The sequence below is a fragment of the Colias croceus genome, chromosome 2, assembly GCF_905220415.1.
Source record: "Colias croceus chromosome 2, ilColCroc2.1".
NCBI lineage: Eukaryota > Metazoa > Arthropoda > Insecta > Lepidoptera > Pieridae > Colias > Colias croceus.
This window is the reverse complement of record NC_059538.1, coordinates 12,290,690-12,317,787: the sequence shown is the minus strand read 5'-3', so window position 1 is coordinate 12,317,787 and position 27,098 is coordinate 12,290,690. Positions and strand designations below refer to the sequence as shown.

At 33.6% G+C, this 27,098-nt stretch overlaps 1 protein-coding gene across 1 annotated transcript in view; it reads left to right on the top strand.

The window, feature by feature from the left end:
- Window positions 1-1,032: 1,032 nt before the first annotated feature.
- Window positions 1,033-27,098, top strand: part of LOC123702035 — a 31,357-nt gene continuing 5,291 nt past the window's right edge. The window contains exons 1-9 of the mRNA XM_045649699.1: window positions 1,033-1,527; window positions 5,003-5,194; window positions 9,385-9,531; window positions 12,072-12,260; window positions 13,629-13,779; window positions 14,611-14,742; window positions 17,251-17,418; window positions 20,649-20,838; window positions 26,421-26,572. Coding sequence (XP_045505655.1) covers window positions 1,269-1,527; window positions 5,003-5,194; window positions 9,385-9,531; window positions 12,072-12,260; window positions 13,629-13,779; window positions 14,611-14,742; window positions 17,251-17,418; window positions 20,649-20,838; window positions 26,421-26,572 — 1,580 coding nt within the window. The 5' untranslated portion in view covers window positions 1,033-1,268. The remainder of the gene's footprint in view (window positions 1,528-5,002; window positions 5,195-9,384; window positions 9,532-12,071; window positions 12,261-13,628; window positions 13,780-14,610; window positions 14,743-17,250; window positions 17,419-20,648; window positions 20,839-26,420; window positions 26,573-27,098) is intronic.

Genomic DNA, 27,098 nt, shown 5'->3' with positions numbered 1-27,098 from the left:
ATAGGGCGTATTATTTTACGGAGATGTAGATTTTTAAGATAATATGTTATTAATAAAATTGTTGATGTTTCCTGCCCAGACACATATAAACCGTAATATAATTTTAAGTAGGTACATTATGTTTTATATATTACATTATGTTTTATATATTACATTATGTTTTATATATTACATTATGTTTTATATATTACATTCTATTCTTTCACTAGGCTTTTTAAAGAAAGTAGGAGATGCTAGTGCGTTGCTCTCTTTGAAGATTAATCTTTTTATAATGTTTCGTTTAATTTTGCATGAATGAAAAGCTAAACGTAAAGCATTGAAAAGCGCTATAAAATTAAAGTGATCATTATTTCCCTTAACCCGCTACTGTCCGGATGTTTACCGCGAGCACGTGGTAACCAGTGGCCAAAAATACCCCCGTTATAATGATGCGTTTGCGCTGTACACACAGGGATAGATGCCGGGGATATGTCCGAAGATATTAACGATATTTACGTGGAAAAGATAAGCGATGCAAACAGGGTTGAAACTTGAAAGCTTATTGGACGCTATTCGCTTGAACTGACAAACTTACGCATATTTTACCTTCTCGATGCACATAACTTTTTTGTCGTCAGCTCTCGGAATCAATGTACAATGGACCAACCAAGTGGTTGTTGTTGGATTAAGCTGTTACCAACATATCCATCAATGAAACACAAAAGTGGTGAAAAATAGTGAATAACGATAACATTCATGTATTATTTTACATCGGAATTCTATAGACGTTTATGCCCAATAAAGATAGAGATTAGGTACTTAATTTTATTTGTTAATATTAAATTTTTAATTTTCATGGATAATAAATGTACATAAAAAAGTTATGTGTATTTTAAAAATCAACTATTCGCAAAAGTTTTGGCTAAACAAGAATTTTAATCATCCCAAGCTCAATCCGCTTATATTTAGACCATCTGTGTCGCATTCCTATGTATTTCGGTATTAGAATCGCGCAGGAACAGTTTGGAATGAATCCAGTTGCGCGCGCGCACCGCAGCGTTGTTCATGAAACTCGGCAGTAGGGAGTTATTTAGTTCAGGGAATAAATACGTGAATATTTCTTGTGTTTTGTGAATGTGCTCTTACTATATGATGAAGTTTCTAGTGATTTTAAAATAGAGTTTTAGTGAAATGAAAAGAATATTCAGTGGCAAAGAACCCGCGGAATTCAAATGACTCACCATAGGAAGGTATTTTGAGAGCAATGAAAGTAAAACGGTGGACATAAAATGGCCGAGCAGCGCCTAAATCAGTGTTTGTTTATTTGTATCGTTGTCTCGCTCTTGCCTATGGCGGAGGTGTACGAAGGTGCGCGGAGTTTCCCGAGCGAGGAGAAGCGCTTGACCAGGGAGTACCACTTGAGGCAGGGGGCTTTAAGAGGCCTGATCGTGAAGCCGGGGAAACAGTATGATCTGCAGCCCGTTGAAATGTTCCTAGGTATACCGTATGCTGCACCGCCTGTTGGTAGCTTGCGGTTCATGCCTCCAGGTAATATTTTAGAACTTTGAAAGGGTTAAATTAATAAAACATAACTTTTTGACGTGAACACTTCTTCGTGTACTAGCGTTTTCTTATAAAACTGCTATGAGACAAACAATACTAACACAAATAAAAACTGTTCAGATTTATTTATTTATGTACCAATAGATGCACCAACAGTAGCTCAATTTGTAACATTATAAAATACATAAAGTATTAATCTAAATTGGCTACTAATTATAGGTACTTGAGCATTGGATTTAGTATTTAATCTAAATTATACACAGAAAAAAAAGTCAGATATAGAGCAATGTGAAAACAGTATTGTCAAAAATAATTATAGGAATTCAATACCATTAACATACGTTATAAATTATTTAAACATACGTTATAAATTGTAATATAATACCCTATTAAAATGAATATTAACTACTTTATTATTTAGTTAATATCTAGGTGCAAAACAAAAACTAATATTAAATTTTGGGTTGAACTCTGGCAAAATAAACAGGGTCAATAACCGTTTTAACAATCAGGTCATGTATTAATACTATTTCGGAAACTCAGCTATTATTCTATACTCTACGTGTAACATAAATAGGCCACTTAACTAGTTTTAATTATAAGTTAATAATCTAAACATAATACGTATGTACCTATTTAGATTTTATCACAATATTTCACATTGACAGATTAACCCTTAAATTGATTTCGTCCGTTTTAAAAGACATAGTATTTACACACATGCTGGCGCTGTTATGGCAGACCTAAGCTTCGCTAATCGGTATATTGGGAAGAGACTAGCTATGTCCTTCGCGTACATGCAGGTTTTTTTACCAAAGCCATGTACAGTCGCGAATGGTGACCATTTGAAAATTGCAAAAAACGGATCTCTTGACTCTTTTGATAAAATTGATAATATCTGTAAGTATTTTGGCTATTTTGCTTATAATGTTATATTATTAGTTAGAATACGATTGTAAGTATAGTATTTTGACATAATTTTGACATATTTTACAATATTTGGTATACAAATATTCGTTTATATACGATGTCCCATAAAACGGACGTTGACAACTTGGAGTATATACTAGGGTATTCTTCACATGTCCTATGTAACGGACGTTGCCAATAAGGCCCTCCATTTTCAACGGAATAATTTTGATATATTTTTCTCTATTTTTATTATATTTTACAGGAGCATGACTTGGCAATCAATAAAAAATTCCCTCACTACCTCTGGCGGAAGCTGAAGAGTCTGGCGTTGAGTTGAGATGTCGATTTCGAAGGAAATGTAGACCTACAGGAGTGATTTCACTATGATAACAGTGTCAATCATTTACCCCCAGCACCATACCTTCGGAATTATACGACATATTGATTTGAGACACAATGAAGATTCAAAAAGTCAGAATTTTTACCATCAACAAAATATTATTGCTGCAGAATTACAGCCATTACATGAGGTGTGAGATGAATCTTCCCTACTTCTCAGTAGTTCTTCAGCCACAGCATCATGTTACTTACCAGAAATACCACCCAATGTTTGAAAATTTAAATAATATAATACCTTACAAATTAAAAAACAGGCAGACAATGGATATAATATATGCCAAAGAATCCAAAAAAAGCGATTTAAATTTCCTGTTCGTTTTGGTACTTCAGGCATGGTATACGACTTCTTTGCATACGATGAAGCAAACACATTTCAAACTGTACAATTTAGTGAATGGGAAGAGGACTTTCTTGGTGTATTAGATAAGTTCTCAGGCTATGTAATACTATTTCTATTCCAATTCTTAGCATAATATTCTTAGGCTGTGATTTTTAGTACTGTCGTTTTTTAAAATCCATTATTTTTAACGATATCGTTAAAGTTTTAACCAACATTTTAAGACAGACGTTTGAAAAGCTTATTCTAGATCCTCCATAATTATAATTTGATAATAATTTTGAATTACAGAGTTGAAAATGTGCATTGTAGTCATGTACCACGGTTGCAGGAATAATGTACAATGTCCGTTATATGTGACGGTTCGAACATGTACATATAATTGGCAATGTCCGTTTTATGTGACATAGTGAAAACAATAGAAAAAATTAAAATTTTTAATTTTTTTTTTCATTTTCCTCTTTTCTATCCTAATTCCAATACGTCCTCCAAATTTGGACATTATAAACACAAGTTATCTAGGGGTGACAATTTAAAAAGCTTTCATAATTAAGCTCATTTTAAAAGCTTATTTTCTAATGAATTCATCTACATTCTACAATACTTAATATTGTTGTTGTATTACCTTAGACACTCATGCCACAAAGTTCCACCAAACATTAATAGCACTACTAAATAAATATCATTAAAAGCTCAATGGAATGAATACACCCTTAGCCAAGCAAATAAACAACAGAATAAAGTGTCATACTTGATAAATGGGTCGGAAATCTGCAGCCGACATTCCGACAATCCCAGATAAATTTCTTTCATTAGCATAAATAAATATAATGAGGGAACTATTGCATCTTAGTGTTTCATTGAACAATAGTGGGTAGATACAAGAAAGCTACTGATTGCTTGCTGTGCACTTTTTGATCAATGGGCTTAGTGATGTGGAAGGCTTTGTTATTAATGTTTTTCAACCGACTTCGAAATAGGAGGTTCTCAGTTCGACTGTTTGACGGGTTAAATAATATCTACCTCAGAACTTTCGGGTGAACCGATTTAAATGATTCGATTTTTTTTATTAGAAAGTTAAAAAATAAGTAATGACCGTCGCGTCGGGTCAGTTAGCCATGATCAACTTAAGAACAGCTGAACGGATTTGAATGATTTTTGAAATCTTTCAAAAGGAGCGCGGGGCTTGAACTAGCGGCTAGTCGTACCTACATAGGTGCTTATTATCAAAAGATTAACTAACAGACATTAATCATATAAATTTTATACTATACCTTTTTTTTTTTTTTTTACTACTAAACCGCTTTGAAACCATTCCTCAAGCTGAAGCACGACAAAAATAAGTACACAATACGATTAATTGTTTCTGAGAAATGCGCGGACGAATATACCTACATACACGTACACATTATAAGTGTTTGACGCTAACAAGTCACTTATAATTAGTGAACAGCTGAACCAATCTATATGATCTTTGATTTGTTGGATTTGTCTCTGCTCTCAATAGCTGTATATCAGCAGCAATTTATAATAAACTATGAATATAATCGCGAAAATAACACTGAATGTTTATATTATTATATAAATGATAGATATTTTATGGAAACTTAGTTAATCTTAAATCGCTAAAACAAACTTAATATTACAAAATTTTTTCTACACTAGAAGTGTTTAAATTCGGTGGTGTAGTTCTAAAGATTGTCCGAAGCAGTTTAGTCTGCAAACGAACAAACTGAAGTTGACTGCTTAATATTATTGTAATCATAAATTAGGTGTCACACATGACTAGGTTTAACACAGTATTTCTTTCAGTCAGCGCTCCACCATGGTCCGGATTAAAGATGGCGACCCGTTTCGCGCCAGTTTGCCCCCAAAGCTTGCCACAGATAAAAAAGGGGAATCCCCCATCGTTGGGAAGACAGAACTATGTGAACCGTCTCAAACCCTTCTTAAAAGAAGAGTCTGAAGACTGCCTGTATTTGAATATCTACGTTCCTTATAGAGGTAAGTGTATTGTTTGTGTTGTGTTGTGTTGTGTTTAAGTAACTGAGAGAAGTATAAAGAAAGTAATAATATGACATCCATTCATGAAGAGATTTTGCTATAATACTGCTGATAACTTTCGACTAATAAATTGAACTTGATAGTTGATACACAATACAAGAAGACAATAAATATAAACATAATATTATAATACGAACACCATTGATTTTTAACAACCATGGTGCGTGCAATTGCAAATGCAATGTTGCAAACAATTAGGTAGATATAGAGTTTATGTTTAGACGCATTTTTTGAATTAAAAGCTGTTGGCTGTATCTTTAGGTGTTATTTTATGCTACCATAAAAGTACTAGATACGATTTGTAAAAAAGTTTGATACAAATAGTTTTAAACAGAGTCAATTTTTAATACTTTTTTGTCTAGTGAAAATAAACATGAAACAATAATACAAACCAGTTTCGAATCAATACCCGTAAATTCTAGAACTCATTCAAGACAAGGTGTACAAACATTTGGAAAACAAATATTAACATAGTTAAAAGCATTCGCCGTTTCAACATTTCGTGCAACTATTTTAAGATTTCAGAATGGTTAGACACGATCGATTCGTTGTTTATTCGCGAAAGGGTAACGGTGCATTTACATCAAACGAGCGAATGCTCATTCTAACCCCACTATGTCAAATTCTTGTGTAAACAGGCGTAGAGCATTCTTTCGTTGCACTTAGTGCGTTAGAAAAGACTATGAAATGTTCTAATACTGAACAACACTGAATACGAGTATTCGTTTACACTAAAAGATCACGAAAGAATGCTCTTGCTCTTGCTCTAAGCTCTATGTTCGTTTGATCTAAATGCACCGTAATATTATATTGGTACTAAAATCTGTATTTATATTGTGGTTAAAAACTTTCATATGAAATAGAGTAAATAAAAGTGATAGGTTAATTGAAATCGTTGTGTTTGCGTTTAAATGTCAGTTGCAATGAAAGTTTTGAAACGGTTTCAGGAAAAATATGTTTTGTATATTTGACGTTAATGTAAAAACTAAAAACTCACAGAGGATCTTATATTTTGTAGCCACTCACAATTATAACGACATTTCATAAGATAAAATATAATTATCCAGAATAGATTTTTAATCTTAATTAATAAATTTAAATTGAATTTGTGATTAAAAAATAAATCGTTATTCTTATGACATCAGTAACATACAATGTTACGCTTTGTATCTCACAAAACGATATCTTTTGGCTGTGTAACCATAAAAACCATTTATCTAAGCCAAAAGAAGCTAATAAAGCCTTTATATCTCATCTCAAGAAGTATTATACTTCAATCAAGCCATTTTCCTAACATTTCCCAGCAGCCACTGGTTTGGAAAACGAGTCAAAGTGACTAGGCGGAATTCACGAGTTAATTTCATAGCCAATTTTCATTTATTCGTGATAGACACGATATAGAATATTTTATTTATCATTACATTGCTTTATTGGGGAAAAGCTTTTAGGGAAAATGTTCAGTAGGTACGTGTTAAAAATTTCTGTATGAGATATTTATTATTTGTATACATAATACGTAAATTAACCTGGTATGTACATACAGGTACCATAGCATAATAATATTCTAATAACCCTTCATAATTAATTAGCAAAATTATTAAAACTTCATTATAATTTTATTTCCCTTTTTTACACAGAAGTCCGTTGCGGAAGCCAAATATGTAATATAGGAATAGGGAAGATTTTTTAAACATTTATTTAAATAATAGGTAAAAATTAATAACCGAAGAAAATTGGTGCTTATTTTCGCATCAACTCATGCAAAGTCAGGTAAAACGCTACTAGGTATTAAGTAATCAATGTACAATAGGTAGAATAATATAATATATGGAAATGGATGCTCTTCTAAAATCCACCCGATGACGTCACTGTTTCAATAAATAGCTCCATTGATGTCCCGTGTCCGATAATGTTATTTAACGAAGGGCTTAATTATATTTTTTAATTAAAACATTTTCAACAGAAATTTTTCATGTTTTATATTTTACGGGTTGATTTTTGGCTGTGCTTTTCTTTTTTGTTTCAATTATGGATTAATTGAAAGAACCGACTTTTATCTTCAATTTTACATCCTTTAAGTTTTTAAGTTTTGTTTTAGAGATAGAAGAAACCTACAATGTTAACCAGTTTTTCATCAATATCGAAGTATTAATAAGAATTCGTAGTAAAACACTGAAACGGTTTAGATTAAATAAAGTGCCTAATGATTAATAAAAATTAAAACGTAGATGTTTGCGATCATAATATAGATTTTATATTGCATTTGGACTCCTTATTTAGTTCTAAGAAAGTAGCGCGCACGAGCAACTTTGTCTCCGCAACTATTTTGTCTCTCCCATCAATTTGTATGGGGAGTTGCGTCGCTACGTGCGCGCACTTTCACGCTAGCCTATGGGTGGGAGAGACAAAATAGTTGCGGAGACAAAGTTGCTCGTGCGCGCTGGCTCTAAACAAACCCCATACTATTTCCTGTACTGTAAAAAATCATTCAACACATGCTCAAGCAATTATCACCACTATATACATCTGTTCTGTGTCTATTTCTGTGCCACTCAATTTCGATATCTTCAAAGCGGATGGACTAAAAATAGTGCGGCGCCAACATGTTTGAATGAATGAAACAGAAACTACCTAGATTGTTTGGTTTTACGCGAGTTTACTATGGGAGTAATGCAATTTATTCATTGTCTAGTATAATGTGAACACATTGAAATGGCCATTCAGTAGGTACTAGTCATGCGACCGGAACCGTCTGAGTTGACCTGGAACAAAAATAATTATAGGTATTATTCATCGAGATAGATGGTATTATTTAATGTACCCATGCTTATAATACCTATATCTAAAATATTTTGTTTGTAAAATAATTTTCCGAATCGGTTAAGTACTTTCTCAGCTTTTTTGTAACAAACAAACAAACAAGAAACATGTTTCTTCTGAAAAGTGATACATAGGTACCTAATTCCTCTCAAATATTATAATATTTGTACAGATGGAGGACATAATATTGCTACGAAAGTAGGTAACAATGTACTCATTACCCGGCTTTGTGTTACAATAATGACAGTAAGAAGCCACTCACAAAATATTATCATTAAAAGCGAATAAACATGTCTGCAAATTTTATAATGAGGGAACAACCGAAATTGAAACGAGAGTCGAGTCAAAGTCAGCGTGTGGTTGTTTCTGTGTTAGGTAATAACAATCGGTATGAATGTATGAATACCTACTCAAATTTTGAATATCGTTTCGTAATATTAGGTACTGTATTAGTTAGTTAAGGAAGAAGTAATTTATTAACATGATTTAAATAATTGATTCAATTGTTATATTAAATACAGAATATTGGAATTTTAAATTGGTAGCCTAGGAACCTACATAAACTTTAACAAAGAACAGAAAGTAAAATTGTTTAAAATTACTAATAGGAATAATTCATGAAAATATTATTTATGTAAGTAGATAATATACTTACGCAATCTTTAATGTACTCTTAATTTACTAAAAATTAAAATACCTAAGTACAATGATTATAATATTATTGTAACATTAAAAATAATCAAACAAAAAAAAATTAGGGTTTGCTTTATCATTGACAGTTTTTTTTTTTTTCAAATTTAAACAGATTCTATATTTCTCTAATTTTATTTTGATACTGTTCCAATTTTAACAATAGATTAATGTGGTTAAATTAATTATTATTGTTATTAAAATTGATTATTAATATTGTTATTAAAATTGATTACATTCGTTTTTAAAACAGCGCCATCTATGCATTTGCGTGAAGAACTTTTGCTTAGGTGAAAGATTAAAAGTTAGAGGCTAAAACGCACGACTTCATAGATTTGTTTTGATTCAGTTGTTGTCTCATAGATGGCGCTAAAATAAAAATGTATTTTATCGTAGAATAATTTTATGTGTTTTTTTAATTTAATTTGTAATATTATTTTATTTATACATAATAAAATGATTCTAGTATATTATTATTAAAATATAAGTAAATAATGAAATATTTTTTATCGATGCAAATATTATTATATGGCAATTATAATAATACAACTGGTGATGTGTAAAAAAAAAATTGAACAGTTTTGCCGCGTAATTTAACTTTTATTTTCTTTTGTTTTCAGAGCAAAAAACGAAGAAATTTCCCGTTCTCGTGTTTATTCATGGAGACTCCTTTGAGTGGAGTTCAGGAAATCCTTACGATGGAAGGATTTTAGCTTCGTACGGGAATGTTATGGTTATCACAGTGAACTTTCGGCTTGGAATATTGGGTGAGATTTCTTTATGTTATAATTTATTGATGTTTTAAAGAATTTTATTTTGTTTGTACCTAAGCGGCATGATTATCATAGTCCAATTGCGATTAGGTAATTAGAATATTAGGTGAGATATTTTTAGTTAGGTATTTGTATGCTATCATTGGTCACATAATATTCAGACTCATGTAAGAGAATGATAATATATAAGTGAAATATAAAGTCAACGTGTTTATCTGTATTAAATATTAAATAATACAGGTGTTTGATGATAGACGATAGTGAACTATGATGATGTTAAATAAATAATTATTAAATTATTGACCAATATCTTTAAATATATTATAATATAATTATGGTATGATTTTTTCAAGTTTTGACGATTGAAATAAATTCCTGTTTTACGTCATTATGATCAAAGTATCATTAATTATGATGATAACTTTACGAGGATTATAAATTATGAGTAGGTATTGTATCTTATAAATCGTCTATGGTAGTAAATTTGAGATAAAAAATAATGTGAATAAAATAATTTATTAAATTTTAAGTATAAGTAAGTAGTTAGGAACAAAAATTAAATTAAACTGGTTTAATCTAGAACACAATGCCTTCTGAACCCTGTCCATACTGATTTCCATATCGCGATCCGCCATTTTTATAATTCCTAAATCCACCGTTAGATTGCGCTCCTGTATTGAAACCAGAATCGCTGCCAATGTTATGGCTCTCATCATTTTCTTCCTGATTGATAGACGACACTTTTCTGTGACTAGCGCCAATATTATGATAATGTTTACCACCAGCATTTCGTATTGCTTGATTTCCAAAGCCACTGGCTCCATTGTTAAATTCTTGGCCACCATATTCCTGTCCGTTAGCGAATTGACTTCCATATCCTCTTCCAAGATTTCCCATACCAGGTTCATATCCCATACCAGTTTGAGGTCCCATGCCATCGTCAAATACGATGCCTTCTGGACCCATACCATTATCGTAGCCCGGAGACATTCCTGTTTCGTAATTTCCAGGAATGAAACCAGATTCGTCTGGAATTCCGTATCCTACTCCCGATTGGTCCATACCTCTCCTGAAGTTTCTGCCTCCCATTCCAACACCCAATCTGCCTCTTCGACCCATTCCATTTAGAGGTCTCTCTCCTTCGAAAAATGGTTTAGCTTTTGCTCCAATTACAAGACAAGCAAACAGAATTATGCACTTCATCTTTTTGTTTTGTATTTTTGTAAAGTATAGTTAACACACTCAGTACTTCTTATCGAATGATAAATTATGACAAAAGCTCGCTTTTATATAACTAAAAGCTATTAATTAGCTTATTAGTATTCTGTATTCACAGCTGTTAATATCGTTAAGTCGTTACCGAATTTTGAGTTATACCATTATGAAAGTAATTTTGTAATTACCTTGTACTTAATACTTAATTAGAGTATTTAGAATACTAAGAAACGATCAAGAGAATTAACAGGGTAACCCCAAGTTAATTTGTCTGTAATTCTTCGTAAAATTCTTGAGTTAAAATTTATAATTTCATATAAAACAAGTGATAACTGCGTTAAAAACAACCGACTTCAAACTTGCACTTGCAAAATTTACAAATACCTACAGACAAAAATGCTCATAAAATAAAAACTACAGGGCCTATCCGAATAAAAATTTTATGGGACCAATTCGACACCATCCCGCATCGAACAAAAAAAGAATCACGTAAATCGGTTCAGAAACCTCGGAGTAATCGGTGTACATACATAAAAAAAAAAAACATACCGGCCGAATTGATAACCTCCTCCTTTATTTTGAAGTCGGTTAAAAAAAAATTTAATCTATTTCTGATTGAAATGCAATAATGCTAGTGAAACTGTACGCAATAATGGCTGATCCAAGTTAAGGGTATATAAGTAGATGATAGAATATTATTAGCTCGTAAAGAAAATTAAAGTTTGAGCTTTACACCTATTCAATAGGATAATCACGTCAGTCAAATTCATCCTATGCATTGGAAGAATGTATGGTAGCAAAAACATAAATTACACCTATCCTTGAAACGCAACAAAAGTTGTTCATGTTCATGTTAAGTGAAAAGAAAGAAGTACGATTGCAGTACGACTGCTGAAACTTAGCTTAGCTATGTTTCATTGCCTTTGTATTTTGTATTACTTCCAGAGCGTTCCAAAAGATTGAATCAACAAGCAAATAGTAATAATGTCATGCATATTTTGGTGCACGCAATAACACATTCATCCTTGAGTACTAATATTATAAATGCGAAAGTAACTCTGTCTGTCTGTCTGTTACTCAATCAATATTCATGAAATTTGTTATGGAGATATTTTGATGTACCTGAGAAAGGATATAGGCTACTTTTTATCCGGGGAAAATAACGCAATCCCGGAAATCCCACGGGAACGGGAACTATGCGGGTTTTTCATTGATTGCGCGGGCGAAGCCGCGGGCGGAAAGCTAGTTAAAGAACTAGATGTTAATTGTTATTATTATTGTGTATTGAAATAAATGGCATCTTTCTCTCTATATTTCAGGCTTCATGAAACCAAGTCTAACAGAACACGTATACGGTAACAACGGTCTTCTCGACCAGTTAGCAGCTTTACAATGGATAAAGGATAACATAGAAGACCTGAATGGGGACCCGAGATCTGTGACCCTCATGGGCCATGGGACTGGGGCGGCTTGTGTCAACTTTCTGATGCTGTCTCCTATTTCTAATGGTAAGTAGATAATAACATGTTATGGTAATTTGTCGTATTCGGATTGAAAGGGGATAAAAGATGTGTTGTTAAAATTGTAAAATGAGTAATGACCTAGTCCAGTCCTATCTGTAACCAAAATTCATCGAAATCTATGGCACATGCTCCAATGCAACGTGTTTGTAAAGTAAGTTAAGTAAAATCAGAATTACTTAATTCAATTATTAAATTTTGTGTACTTCATATTTATCTTTTTAACTTAAAAAGGCTTGAAATAACTAGATAATATGAATTAAACATACAATACAAAATACATTCTAACACCACTTATCCATTTATTTTTCAAAGATAATAGGTACGACGAACCAAAGCGACATTCCCAAAATAGCATTCAATATTAATTATTCTTAGAATCGTGTTTACAGCATCCATTCATTAATCACTAACTGAAGTTTTCTTGCGTTGAGATTTCATTTATTTTCCAAATGTATTTTTGTAGATTATATTATATCCAGCGATTGAATTAGTAGAAACATTTACTTTTCATACCATTTTTTGTAATATATTGTGTGTTTATATTATCTATTCAAGCTGCTTGTAGTCTGTGAAAGTATTAATACGAGATAGTTATAATACTTCTATAGTTATTGATTGATTTGTTGCGTAGTACGTTAGTTGAAGAACTAAAAGATGGTTACGTATTAATAAAATCGAGCCACATAATGGTTCTAAATCAGGCATTGAGAAAAATAAGTTAAGTAAACACCTTTAATACTAATTATATTTTCTTGAATAAATACTACAAACTACAAAGTTCCAAGTTAGAGAAACGGATCTAGACAGGGTCTAGATGAAAGAAAGTGATATTAATCCTGTCAAACTTAGGCTATTTTTATCCCGGGTCAGCCTGTGCGGAGTAAGGACGAACTCGCATTGTATTAAATGAGTCGTCCTTGAAAAACTCAAGATGTCACAAGTGTTTTCTGTCATACAATGAAATCATAAATTATTAATCTTCTTAATATATATAAATCTCGTGTCACAATGTTTGTCCTCAATGGACTCCTAAACCACTTAACCGATTATAATAAAATTCGCACACCATGTGCAGTTCGATCCAACTTGAGAGATAGGATAGTTTAAATCTCAAATCGTTTTAGAGAAAGCGGGCGAAGCCGCGGGCGGTAAGCTAGTTTAAGTATATTTTTAAGCTATTGCATAGCTTCTATCGCGGGCCTTGCGCGCGGGGACTGAATCGAAAAATTCCGTAACGAAAAAACCTCACGCTCCCCACTCTGACGGGCGGAGGTGTGGCTTGAAGGCATAGCATGCAATAGCTTTACCGCGGCAGTGCCCGAGTGACACACGTATTTTTTTATATATTTTCAGGGCTATTCCACCGCGCAATCCTAATGTCAGGTTCAGCACTATCCGACTACGCGATGACCCGCGACCCCGCACAGTACACACTACAAGTAGCGCAGAGTCTCGGCTGCAGCCCCAGCGGGAGGCACATGATGACCTGTCTCCAGAATAAGCCGTGAGTATTGCTTAACCGACTTGAAAAAAGGTGCTGAAATCTAACAAAAAAGTAAAAATAAAACAAAAAAAAATTTTTAGAAGAGGTTTTTTTGGATTTTTTTTTTCTTGTGTGTATGTATTCGCCTTATCGTAATTATATAATATTTATCGCTATCTGACTACGCGATGACGCATGACCTTGTATAATATACACTACAAGTGGCGCAGAGTCTCGGCTGCAGCCCCAGCGGGAGGCACATGATGACATGTCTTCAGAATAAGCCGTGAGTTTTAGGGTTCCGTACTCAAAGGGTAAAACGGGACCTTAAAAAACTTCGCTATCAGTAAAGTCCCATGTCCCCTAGTGGGGTAAGGGGCAGATGCATTATACATCTGTTTCACTGATCGATTTTCTTTAAGGACAAGTAAGTGAACAGCCTTGTGTGTCCTGCCAGACCGAAACATTTTTTTTTCTTCGTCTCCACCGGGAATCGAACCCAGGACCCCTCGGTGCTACGCTCACGCGTCAACCACCTGTACCAAGGAGACGGTCAAATTTTCGCTATCATTATGTTGGTCATTTTATGAACCGTGATAGACAATTGTTCTTAGAGCTGGTGTATTTCTGTTGTCGCTACGCTCAAAACTAGAAATCAAGAACTTTTTAATTCTATCTATAAAGCGAGGTTAAGCAACGTCTGGCACGGTCAAAAATTGGATGGATAGTGGATACGGGCCGATATTGCGAGTCCATCTCGCAGTTGACCGATTTTTATTTTACAGTTTTGTATGACACACTATTTCTACATTATTTCTGACAAATAAACTGTTTTAATACTTTTTTTCACAGATTATCAGAAATAAAGAAAGTCCAGATATTGTCACGAGAATTCGAAACGCCTCTAGGACCAGTTGTAGCGGGCTCCTTCATACCAAGCGAACCTACACAAACCATGGCATCGTTTCCTAATCTGCTTAGCAAGTGAGTAGCTTCAATTTATTAATGTAAGTAATTAAATAAAATTTTAATCAACATAATATTAATTGAAATAAGAAAAAAAGTTTTGAGAAGGTATATATTGTCTCTATACTTGATATATGCATTGTATGTTTGATAGAGCTAATGAATTTGGGACAAGTTATATTTATTCTAAAAGATTTTTGCATGACATCAAAAAGAAGTAGTACTATGAAATATGAAAAAGTACATTTACTATGAAATAAAAATAAACCACACAGAGTTAATTAACATTATTACGAAACGTACGAAAACCAATCAGCATGTATTACAATATTGTTATAAATAACTGAGTCTGTCTGTCTGTTTGTCGTTCGATTAATGTTTAATGGTGAATTTACTGCTCGAGCCTCGAATCTATTTATTAATTAATCTACATCACTCTACACGTAAATTCCTTTTTTTTTTCAATATACATAATAAATAAATTAAAAAGATCCACTATTTAATAGAGCATATTATAATCGATTGTGTTTAGCGCAACTTCATTAAGTTACATGCAACATTAGTAAGTTATAATTATGTAATTAACTTACCGTGTAATTGGGTAAGTCATTAATTAAGATAATTAACAATTTATAATTCGTGCGTGAAATATATCTTATTAGACACAATATTACCGATTACTTATTAGTAATCGGTAATATTGTGTCTGTTTGTTACGTTTTTACGCGCGAATGGCTAAATGGATAGAGATGAATTTTAATCACAATCCTACTAATATTATTATTAAAAATTTGTATGTGAATAACTTGGATTAGACAAAATATGATGTAACATCAGTTTGAAAAACAATTTCCATCATTTAATATTACAAGGTTTAATATTATAATTTATTACGATTTACTCTAACTAGAATTTACTTAAATATTTCATTATATATAAATATTTCAACATCTATACTCCCGAACAAGCCGGTTTCCGTAAAGGCTTTAGCACCATAGACCACATCCACACGCTGCGGCAAATTATACAGAAAACCGAAGAGTATAATTTGCCACTATGCTTAGCGTTCGTGGACTATGAAAAAGCCTTCGATTCGATCGAGACCTGGGCCGTGTTGAGGTCTCTCCAGCGGTGCCGTATTGACTATCGGTACATCGAAGTATTGAGAAGCTTGTACGAAAACGCCACCATGTCAGTCCGAGTACAAGATCAGTGTACAAAGGCAATCCCATTGCAGCGCGGTGTTAGACAAGGCGACGTGATCTCGCCCAAACTTTTTACCGCTGCTTTGGAAGATGCCTTCAAACTGTTGGAATGGAAAGGACTTGGCATCAATATTAATGGCGAGTACATCTCTCATCTTCGATTTGCCGACGACATCGTAGTCATGGCAGAATCCCTGGAAGACCTTAATACAATGCTCGATGACCTCTACAGAGTTTCACAACAAGCGGGCCTTAGCATGAACATGGACAAGACGAAAATCATGTCAAATGTCCATGTTGTGCCCACTCCGGTCTCTGTTGGAAACTCTATTCTCGAAGTTGTTGACGAATATGTCTACCTCGGACAAACCGTCCAATTCGGCAGGTCCAACTTCGGGAAAGAGGTCAACCGTCGAATCCGACTCGGATGGGCAGCGTTCGGGAAGTTACATAACATCTTTTCGTCCAAAATCCCTCAGTGCCTGAAGACAAAAGTCTTCGAGCAATGTGTGTTGCCGGTGATGACATACGGTACAGAAACGTGGTCTCTAACCCTGGGCCTTGTGCACAAACTCAGCGTCGCTCAACGTGCTATGGAAAGGGCTATGCTCGGAGTTTCCCTACGAGATCGAATCAGAAATGAGGAGATCCGTAGGAGAACCGGTGTCACTGACATAGCTCGCCGGATTAGCACGCTGAAGTGGCAATGGGCTGGGCACATAGCCCGCAGAACCGATGGCCGTTGGGGCAGAAAGGTTCTCGAATGGAGACCACGTACTGGACGACGAAGCGTGGGACGACCACCCACAAGATGGACAGACGACCTGGTCCGAGTGGCAGGGAGCCGCTGGATGCAGGCCGCCGGTGACCGGTCGTGGTGGAAAACCCTGAGGGAGGCCTTTGTCCAGCAGTGGACGTCCCACGGCTGAAACGACGACGACTAATATTATAAAGCTGAAGAGTTTGTTTGTTTGTTTGTTTGAAGGCGCTAATCTCAGGAACTACTGGTCCGATTTGAAAAATTCTTTCGGTGTTAGATAGCCCATTTATCGAGGAAGGCTATAGGCTATACATGATAACGCTAAGACCAACAGGAGCAGAGCCACGCGGGTGAAACCGCGGGGTGCAGCTAGTATTGGATAATATACATTCAAGCTATTGTATGAATATGTATGAAAAGTAAAAACTAATTATTAGTTGACATAAGTAGGAATTGTACAGTTGAGTGAAGAACTTGTAAAAATATTGTATTTTTTAAGATATGATTAAAAAATGATCTATTTATATATTTTATATATTTATTTACTTCTGCATACTCCAGATACCAATTACTAAGCGGTGTAACAGAATCAGAGAGCTACCACGACTTCGGGGTCATTGAACTGGATCACGGCGTTTTGGAGAACCAGAGAGACGAATTTATTAAAAAGTACGCGAAAATTGTCTATGAAGGTGCTGAAGATATTGCTTTGAAGGAGATATTGAAACAGTAAGTTCGTATTTTGATTATTTCATTAATTTTAAAAGTAACTAAAATAAAATAACTTTGATACTATCAAAAATTCGTCGTTGAGGCTTTGCGAAGTTTTCAAGTTGAAACCTTAAAAGTGTCATCGTTACTATAGAGTGAGTTAGGTGTATCAGAGAAATACATAGATGACCACACATGTTTTATCAACAATGCAGAGGTCGTGGGTTCGATCCCCAACCGGGGCAAATATTTTTGTGATGAACATAGATGTTTGCTCTGAGTCTGGGTGATATAATTATCTATACAAGTATATATTTAAAATTATATAATTTGTATGTTTATCAGCCATCTGGTTTCCATAACACAAGCCAAAGCTTAGTATGGGATCAGATCGTGCCGTGTGTGCAAATTGTCCAGAAATATTTATTATTATTATTTTATTATATTATTTAAAAATGATGTATTGCTTATATACGAACTACTCTACTAAAATTTATCACGACAAAATGTTCAAAAATAACATGAAAAAGTTATATTTTGGAAAAATTGTCATTACTTGCTTGAAAGTTCTTTATTTTGCCTACGTACGTAGTGTTCTCGAATTTGCAAGTGTGATCTGGCGACCGCAATATAAATGTCACATCAAAAGATTGTAAGCAATACAAAAATTTTTTGTGAACAAAATGAATTATAAAACAAAACAATATTCGTTGAATTATGAACAGTCTTGCTCCCACTATGGGTTAAATACTTTGGAGGATAGGAGAGATATAATAGATATTATGTTGTTATACGATATTGTGAACAACAAGTTTGACTATTCCACAGCGTTGGAAAATATAAAGTATCTTGTACCCACACAGCGTACTCGCCACACACGCCTATTCCACGTGCCGGCTACATCAACTAATTATCTAAAAATGTCACCATTCCACAGGCTCCCGGACATTTATAATAAAAAATTCTCTTCTGTGGATCCCTTCTATTTATCACGTACTAGTTTTAAAAAGCAAATCTTACAATTAATCAATACTGAATCTCAGCTCACATAATAATATAATAAATTAGCATTTTACACTCACTGCTATTACACTCACACATTCTCATACTTGCACTTTCACACACACACTCACACACACAATCACATCCTACTAACCAGGTAATATTACATTAAATTGGTTTTAATTTATTATGAATTTGTAGATATTTATAACATTTTCTTTCTTTATAAATACTTATTGGGCTTGATCAATGCTTACCTTCAAAAAATTCAAATCCCCTAAGTAATATTCATATTTTGTAAAATTCTTATAATTAGTCTTTGTTCACATACATATTTTATTTCACTACCTATTGGTGTACCTTTTAATTGGCGTAGCTTAGTATTAATTCATCTCAAAAATTGTATCACTAGCTGTAAGGTACCTTATTATAAATAAATAAATAAATAAATAAATAAATAAGCTTATTTTTTATTATAATAGTACTTTAAAACAAAGACAATGAGGAAAGTAACTATAAGATTTATGAATATTTCATAATATCACGTAAAAATTAACCGAAACATTATATTTACTCAATTAAATTTATAACCATTACTTTATAGATAACTAGATGCGCTTCGCGGTTTCACCCGCGTAGCTCAGCTCCTGTTGTTCTTAGCGTGATGATAAATAACCTAGCCTTCCTCGATAAATGGGCTATCTAATACCGAAAGAATTTTTCAAACCAGACCAGTAGTTCTTGAGATTAGCGCGTTCAAACAAACTTTTTATAATATTAGTATAGATTTAAATATTCTCATCATTAAATTTAAACCAATAAAATTAACTGCGTTAAAAACAACCGACTTCAAAAACGGAAAAGTAAAAAATAAAAAAGATTTGATATTATTAATTACTACATATTATTTAGATGTGCTATTTATTAAATAGGTTTGATGTCGGTGCACGGGCTTAATACTAAGTGCTTAGTGTTTGGCACCGACTTCAAACCTATTTAATAAATAGCACATCTAAATAATATGTAGTAATTAATAATATCAAATCTTTTTTATTTTTTACTTTTCCGTTTTTGAAGTCGGTTGTTTTTAACGCAGTTAATTTTATTTAATGCTTTTTAGTGTAATTTTCAACACAAATCAAACGAGCCCAAACTCGATAAAGTTGAGTCAATATATTACTGAGTTCCTATGGCCACCTTCCGATTCCATCATCAAATCAGCTCTATGTCATGATAATGTTTCATCGCTATCCAATTTACACACTTATTCAAAATTTCAGCTCAATCGGTTACCGGGAAGTGAATCAAAGTTACTTGCTACATTCCAATTAAGTCATCGAGTACAGACAAAAATGCTCATAAAATAAAAACTACTGGGCCTAGCCGAATAAAATTTTTATGGGACCAATTCGACACCATCCTGCATCGAACAAAAAAAGAATCACGTAAATCGGTTCAGAAACCTCGGAGTAATCGGTGTACATACATAAAAAAAAAAAAAAAAAAAAAAAATATACCGGCCGAATTGATAACCTCCTCCTTTTTTTTGAAGTCGGTTAATAAAACAAACATACATACAAAACACGTTAGAATGTCATTTGTAAATTGAATATGCAACGAACCGGCTAATTAGATTGCGTTCCAAATGAGCTGGCGAATGATTAAATATCTTAAATGCCATTTCGATCAATTGTGGCCGTTTATTGAGAGCTGTGTTGGTTTTACCCGAATTGCTTCGTTTCTATTTATCTTAGCGTGATGGTATATAGCCTACCAGCTTTCCGCACCTGGCTTCGCCCGCTTTGTCTAAAATCTAATCTATACTTAATATTATAAAGCTGAACAGTTTGTTTGTTTGAACGCGCTAATCTCAGAAACTTCGGGTCCGATTTGACAAATTCTTTCGGTTTTAGATAGCCCATTTATCGAGGAAGGCTATAGGCTTATATATATCATTACGCTAAGACCAACAGGAGCGGAGCAATGCCTGTAAAACCGCAAGGCACAGCTAGTCTTATAGTTACGGATTAATCACCTGTGACAACCACAATTATACTATGTTTAACATAATATCTATTCTATTATTTTCATAATTGAAAGGACGCGGGTTCGAGTCCCGCCCCGTGATAGATTTTTTTCTATAATTTATAAATTTGTATTTATTTGGTTTTATGGCATTTGAATGCCATAAAACCAAAAATATCAAATTCAATTTATAAATTTAATATTTTTTTTTATATTTCCAGATATTCTCCCTCAAAACTGGACCCTCAACGTTGGTCCGTAGAAACGAACCGTGACGTCATCCTGAACCTCTTCAGTGACGCAAGAACGTTATCACCAATGATAAGAGTCGCCAATTATCAGTCGAAAGCGAACAGACAGTCGTATTTCTATGTGTTCGGACATAATTCTGTTAGCACGGATTATGCGCCTGTAAGTATTGAAAAAAAATGTGTGCGTGTACACACGTAAGAAGTTAAACTTCTTTATGACCTTATTTTCCAAAAAATAATTTACTATATGCAACTTTACAGAAATACGTCGAATCACGCGTGATAGGGATAAGAAAAAAATAGGCGCGTAACGGAAAAATGTTACACTAAATTTTTTTCCAACCCCGTTAAAGAAGTTTCACTTCAATAATTATGGTCAAAACAATTTAAACACAGTCTCACTTTAAACCAGGGATCTGTCACTTTAATAGTTGTCTATGTAAAATACGACAAAACCAGATTAAAGAGAACCCGCGCTTAAAGTTAAACCCTGTCTTGACCCTGTCTAAATTTTTTTGTGGTAAGACAGTATATTATGTTTTTTGGTAAGCTTTCTTTGAAAATTATATGTATACTAGCTGCTCCGCGCGGTTTCACCCCCGTGGCTCCACCCCTGTTGGTCGTAGCGTAATGACACATAGCCATGACATATACCTTCCTCGATAAATGGGCTATATAACAGCGAAAGAATTTTTCAAATCGGACCAGTAGTTCCCGAGATTAGCGCGTTCAAACAAACAAACAAACAAACAAACAAACATACAAACAAACTCTTCAGCTTTATAATATTAGTATAGATTAGAAATCAATCGGTCCGTTAAGAAACAAACACAATTAACAGGTAAATTATATAATAGATCAATTCAAATTAATTTAAACATAATAAAATAATTAAAACGGTTCGCCCTCGTAGTCAAAGGAAATCCAACTTATTTCCCGTAGAGTTTATAGGTTTCAAATTATATTCGAACCAAATTTCATCCGAATCGGTGCAGTGCTTTAGGAGAGCTGTTCTTCACGCCTAAACCTGAAAATAACTGACAAACAGGCAGATAGTTACTTTCGATAATTATTATTGCTTTTGCATAATATAATATTATGTATCTAGTTTAAATTTATAACGATATACATAATACGAACACAAAATAAAACACAATAATTCTCTTCACACAATTTAATTGAATATAGTAACAACTTCCTTTCTTTATATTTAAACTAGATTCCCGCCCGCGGCTTCGCCCGCGTTTGCAAAGGAAAACCCGCATAGTTCCCGTTCCCGTGGGATTTCCGGGATAAAAACTATCCTATGTGTTAATCCAAGTTACCCTCTATATGTGTGCTAAATTTCATTGTAATCGGTTCAGTAGTTTTTACGTGAAAGAGTAACAAACATCCATACATCCACACATCCATACATCCATACATCCTTACTCCTTTATAATATATATTAGATTTTAAACACAATGGAGTTAATTCCACGAATCGAAAACCGGAAACTTCACATACGATATTTTGCTGAAATTCAAAATACATCATCATCGTTAAAATAATATGTTCGCAATGAAAAAAAGTTTTCAACAAATCCAACAGGTGTTGAGAACAAAAGTGTCCGTCCTAAAAACACATTGTGGGTTGTTGGATCTGATTATTGGGGTTCCGTAACCAAAATGATAAAACGGTATCTATTACTAAGACTTTATTTTAGTTTGTCTGTCACCTGTATCTCAGGAACCGTGATAATTGACAATTTTTGAACAACGAATAATAAAAAAGAGCGCGTATGCACACGTGTCTGAAGTTCCTTCGTTCCTTTACTCCATGACGTGACGGTATTCTATGACGTGACCTTGAAATTTTAATCTCAACGCGCCTAAAGAAGTTTCACTCCAAAAACCTCTCATCTCATCCTACTATCCTATTAATAATATTATAAATGCGAAAGTTTGTGAGGATGTGTGTGTGTTTGTTACTCTTTCACGTAAATACTACTGAACCGATTACAATGAAATTTAGCACACATATAGAGGATAACTTGGATTAACACATAGGATAAGTTTTATCCCGGAAATCCGAGTTTTTCTTTGAAAACGCGGGCGAAAGCTAGTTAGCTATATTTTGTACGGAACCCTTAGCCGGATCAATTGTTCTGTTATTTTATTATTGTAGCATTTACATGTGTTTCATCGATTAATCCTCTTGTTTTTCATTGATATACATTTTAAATGCTTTGTGAATTTCATTTACAAATCAATTATTTTATAATACTGTATTTATCATTAATCTTTGATACCGCATGCTTATTAATTGGTTCCAATACTAAATATAAATAACGTAATATAATTTAGTACGGGTCTATTGTGGACACATTAATATTACCTATACTAGATTTCCGCCCGCGGCTTCGCCCGCGTTTTTAAAGGAACTATGCGTTCCCGTTCCCGTGGGATTTCCGGGATAAAACCTATCCTATGTGTTAATCCAAGTTACTCTCTATATGTGTGCTAAATTTCATTGTAATCGGTTCTGTAGTATTTGCGTGAAGAGTAACAAACACACACACATCCTCACAAACTTTCGCATGTATAATATTAGGATAGGATAGGAAGTAATTATTTCTCTCTAATATTTCATAATGAAAACTTTATCCTCCCTTCAATTTTGCCTCAACACACTTAAGAAATACACATACGCCAAAATTGTCAATCTTGTTTTCTTTCAATAACACTTTATTTACTGTAGGTACGCGATTTAATTTCCAAAATATTTACCGTTTTCACTCTGAACCAATATCCAATATAAATATATAACTTGCACCCGATATTACTTTATATTTTTATCAGATTAATCGTTAAGTATTTGTTTTATTAAACTAGTTGAGATCCGCGGGTTCGTGTGCGTTGATTGAGAAATTTTGTAGGCTATTTATTTACTCTTTATTGACAATAGGCTAGTCTGGTGATTCTTACTTACTCCTACTAATATTGTAAATGCGAAAGTAACTCATTTTGTCTCTCTGTCTTTCCTTCACCCCTCAAACACTTAGCCGATTTGGATGAAATTTGCTACAATGATAGTTTGATATTTGAGAAAGGGCAAAGGACAGATTTTATTCAAGAAATCCAACTGAAACTGAAACTAAGTATGTCAGTTTTCCTTTGACAATCCGGGCAAAGCTATTTATCTATAAGTAATAAGTTATTCATTAATTTATTAGGTCAGACGATTTCAATGAATTATTTCTCTCGAAATTGGTCTCGACTGGTCTCAAGACAAGCTGTAAGAAAGATAATAATTACATATATTTTTTTGGCATCGATTGGTACATAACCACAGAATACATAATAGTAGCTAAACGCTAACATAACTATACCTACTATATATGTATATATATACAACATTTTAAAAATACTTTAAATTGATTATTTTAATTCCTTGATAAAAATTATAATGCTATAGTTTTTAGATTTGCACAATTAGAATCCTTAAAGCTTTTTTGCGAGCAAAAGTTGGAACTAACTGTCCGTTTCCGTTTTAATAATTAAAATGAGGAAATGAGTCCATTTTATGTACGGTATTATAATTTAACTTTCAAACTAGTTGTGGGGTATGGGACAAATGCAATTTATGTTTCAAATATGTTCATAGTTAGTGAGCTATTGCACGACGATGCGAAGCATCAGAGAGTACTTTACGATCGAAAAATTTTTTTCGCCTCATTTTTGCAGCTATTCTTATTATTATAGCCTTGTTAGTTCACGGAATCAAGATATTTTGCATACTATTGTCGAGATAATTTAATGGAGATTAATCCCATACTTTTTAAAAATTGATTTACTTCAATAGAATTGGAAAAAAACACCGAAATAGGTCAAAAAATTTTCCTGTCCGTCATGTGTGAAACTTGAAAACACTATAACTTGTGAAAAAATCCATCATTTGAGTTAATTTTTTTTTTAAATATTCTATTTTTTCTAATATTATAGATGCGAAAGTGTTTGTATGACTTTGTCAGGTTGTAGAGCGATTTTATGATATAATTTTTGTGTCTCAAGATAGAATGTTGGAAAGTGATATTAACAACTTTTTACTGCAGTGATACAGCTCATTAACATGCGATTTTTCTAAATTCATATGTTTTACAAGGAATAAAAAAATTATGTCTCTATTCAATTCAATTGAATAGATGGTCTCTGATAAAATAAACTTTTTTTAGTAAAAATCGTATACTTACTGTACTGTTTACTTGTAATGATGTACGTACATTTATAACTCGACTAAGCAAAACCGGGGCGAGCAATTAGTATTCAATATTATGGAATAAATACATAAAAATTCCACCTGGAAATTATAGATAACGGCCTTATTTAAACCCATATTGCAGTTAATTAATGCTGATGAAAATCTTATTATGAAACAATTTAAATTTAAAACTTAATTATTTTAAATGATATTATAATATTCTGTATATTTTTAAATGTGGAATGATTTTATAATTAATGTGATACAGTAAAATGTGCACAAGAAATTATAGTGTGAAGATAAACTACATAGATATTTATAGATTACTATGAGAAATAAAATATTGAGATGTGTTTTTATAACCGGGCTCAAATGCAATAATAGTTCTTTTCATTATAAATTAAAAGTTTCAATTTTTACAATACCCCACTTTTTAATATTACAGAATTTCATTGAACGTATATTTAATAAAGAAGACTTTTTCAATCTTATTTTAATTATCATTCTGACAAAATGTTAATAAGAAAAGAATTACCTTGTTGTGCGAATGCGAAAGCTTTTTGCCAAAAATTGTTCAAATACTGTTTTACTAATAACTAGCTTACCGCCCGCGGCTTCGCCCGCTTTGTCTAAAAGTGGTCTAAAAGGGCTGATAGACGTACGAGTAAGTACGCGAACCTTTTTCGCTCGTGTGTCACCCCAAGTACGCGTACTTAAAAACCGTCGAGTAGGTTCGTTGACGATCCAACATGTTTGAAATTTTACTCGAAGCCCGCCTTGGCTCGCACGTCTGTCACCGCCGCGAGCCGCGAGCCGCGAGCCTAGCCTGTCTAGATATAATAATGGCTCAGGCATCCTTAAATTATTACGCAAGTCTTCCTTCTACATCGTAGCTCCTTCACCAAAGTTACGTGGGATAAACGCTCTCTTTTTTAAGCCAGTTTTTCACCCACTTTTTCTGATTTCGTTTTCTCTTTTAGTTTTATTTTATGAAAATAATTTAATATAAATAATATGAATGAATATAATATAATGAATATTGGCGAAGGTATATAATAGTAAAAAAGAAAATATACTTCAATTTTTGAACATTTATTTTGTTAGAATGCTATTTACTTAAAATAAGTGCTGGTTATTAAATTAAAAATGTTTATAAGTAATTCCTGAATAACATAAAATTCCCTCTGTTGATGACATAGAGACATTCGATATCGGTGACACGCGAGAAGCTACTGACCAAGCTCTACGTGTGTCACCGACGTCGAGCCGAGTAAATACGCGAACTTTAAAACCGCGACTTAAGTTCGTACGTCTATCAGCCCTTTTAAACCTATTAAATTATATACTTAAACCTTCCTCTTGAATCAGTCTATCTATAAAAAAAACCCGCATCAAAATCTGTTGCGTAGTTTTAAATATTTAAGCATACAAAGGGACATAAGGACGGAAATAGCGACTTTGCTTTATATTATGTAGTGATATATTAATTGAATATGTTTTCAGCTCAACAAAAGCGTGCACGGCGAAGAAATGCCATACGTTCTAGGAATACCACTAGGAGGGGCTACTACACATTTACACTCAGAATATACGCTGCGAGAGAAACTGTTGAGTGAAGTTGTTATGCGATTGTGGACTAATTTTGTTAAGAATGGGTGAGTTTTAAAAAATTAATAAATTTTACGTTCATCTGTAGCCTGCGTACTCATTTTATAGCATACCTATGGCTATAGTATAAGCTTTTTGTAGTATACTATTTTTCCGCCTGCGGCTTGGTCCGCGCAGTCAAAGAAAAACCCGCATAGTTCTCGTTCCCGTGGCATTTCTGGGATTACGTCATTTTCTCGGGATAAAAAGTAGCCTATGTCCTTTTTTCGGGTATCAAAATATCTCCATACCAAATTTCATGAGAATTGGTTCAGTAGTTTAGGCGTGATTGAGTAACAGACAGACAGACAGAGTTACTTTCGCTTTTTTTTTTGTAAGGTGTTTCTCAATGTTAGCCAGAAGGGCTTTTACATTTTAACGCGGACGCGGGGGCGAACTGAAGGTTCACCCTGGTAGCGACATGCACAAGGGCGTCCCCCCGCCACGGGGATCTCGAACCTCGGCTTGGGCTGTCGCTTGAGTGGAGGAGGCCAGAAGGGCCCTAATCGGACGGGTTTACTTTCGCATCTATAC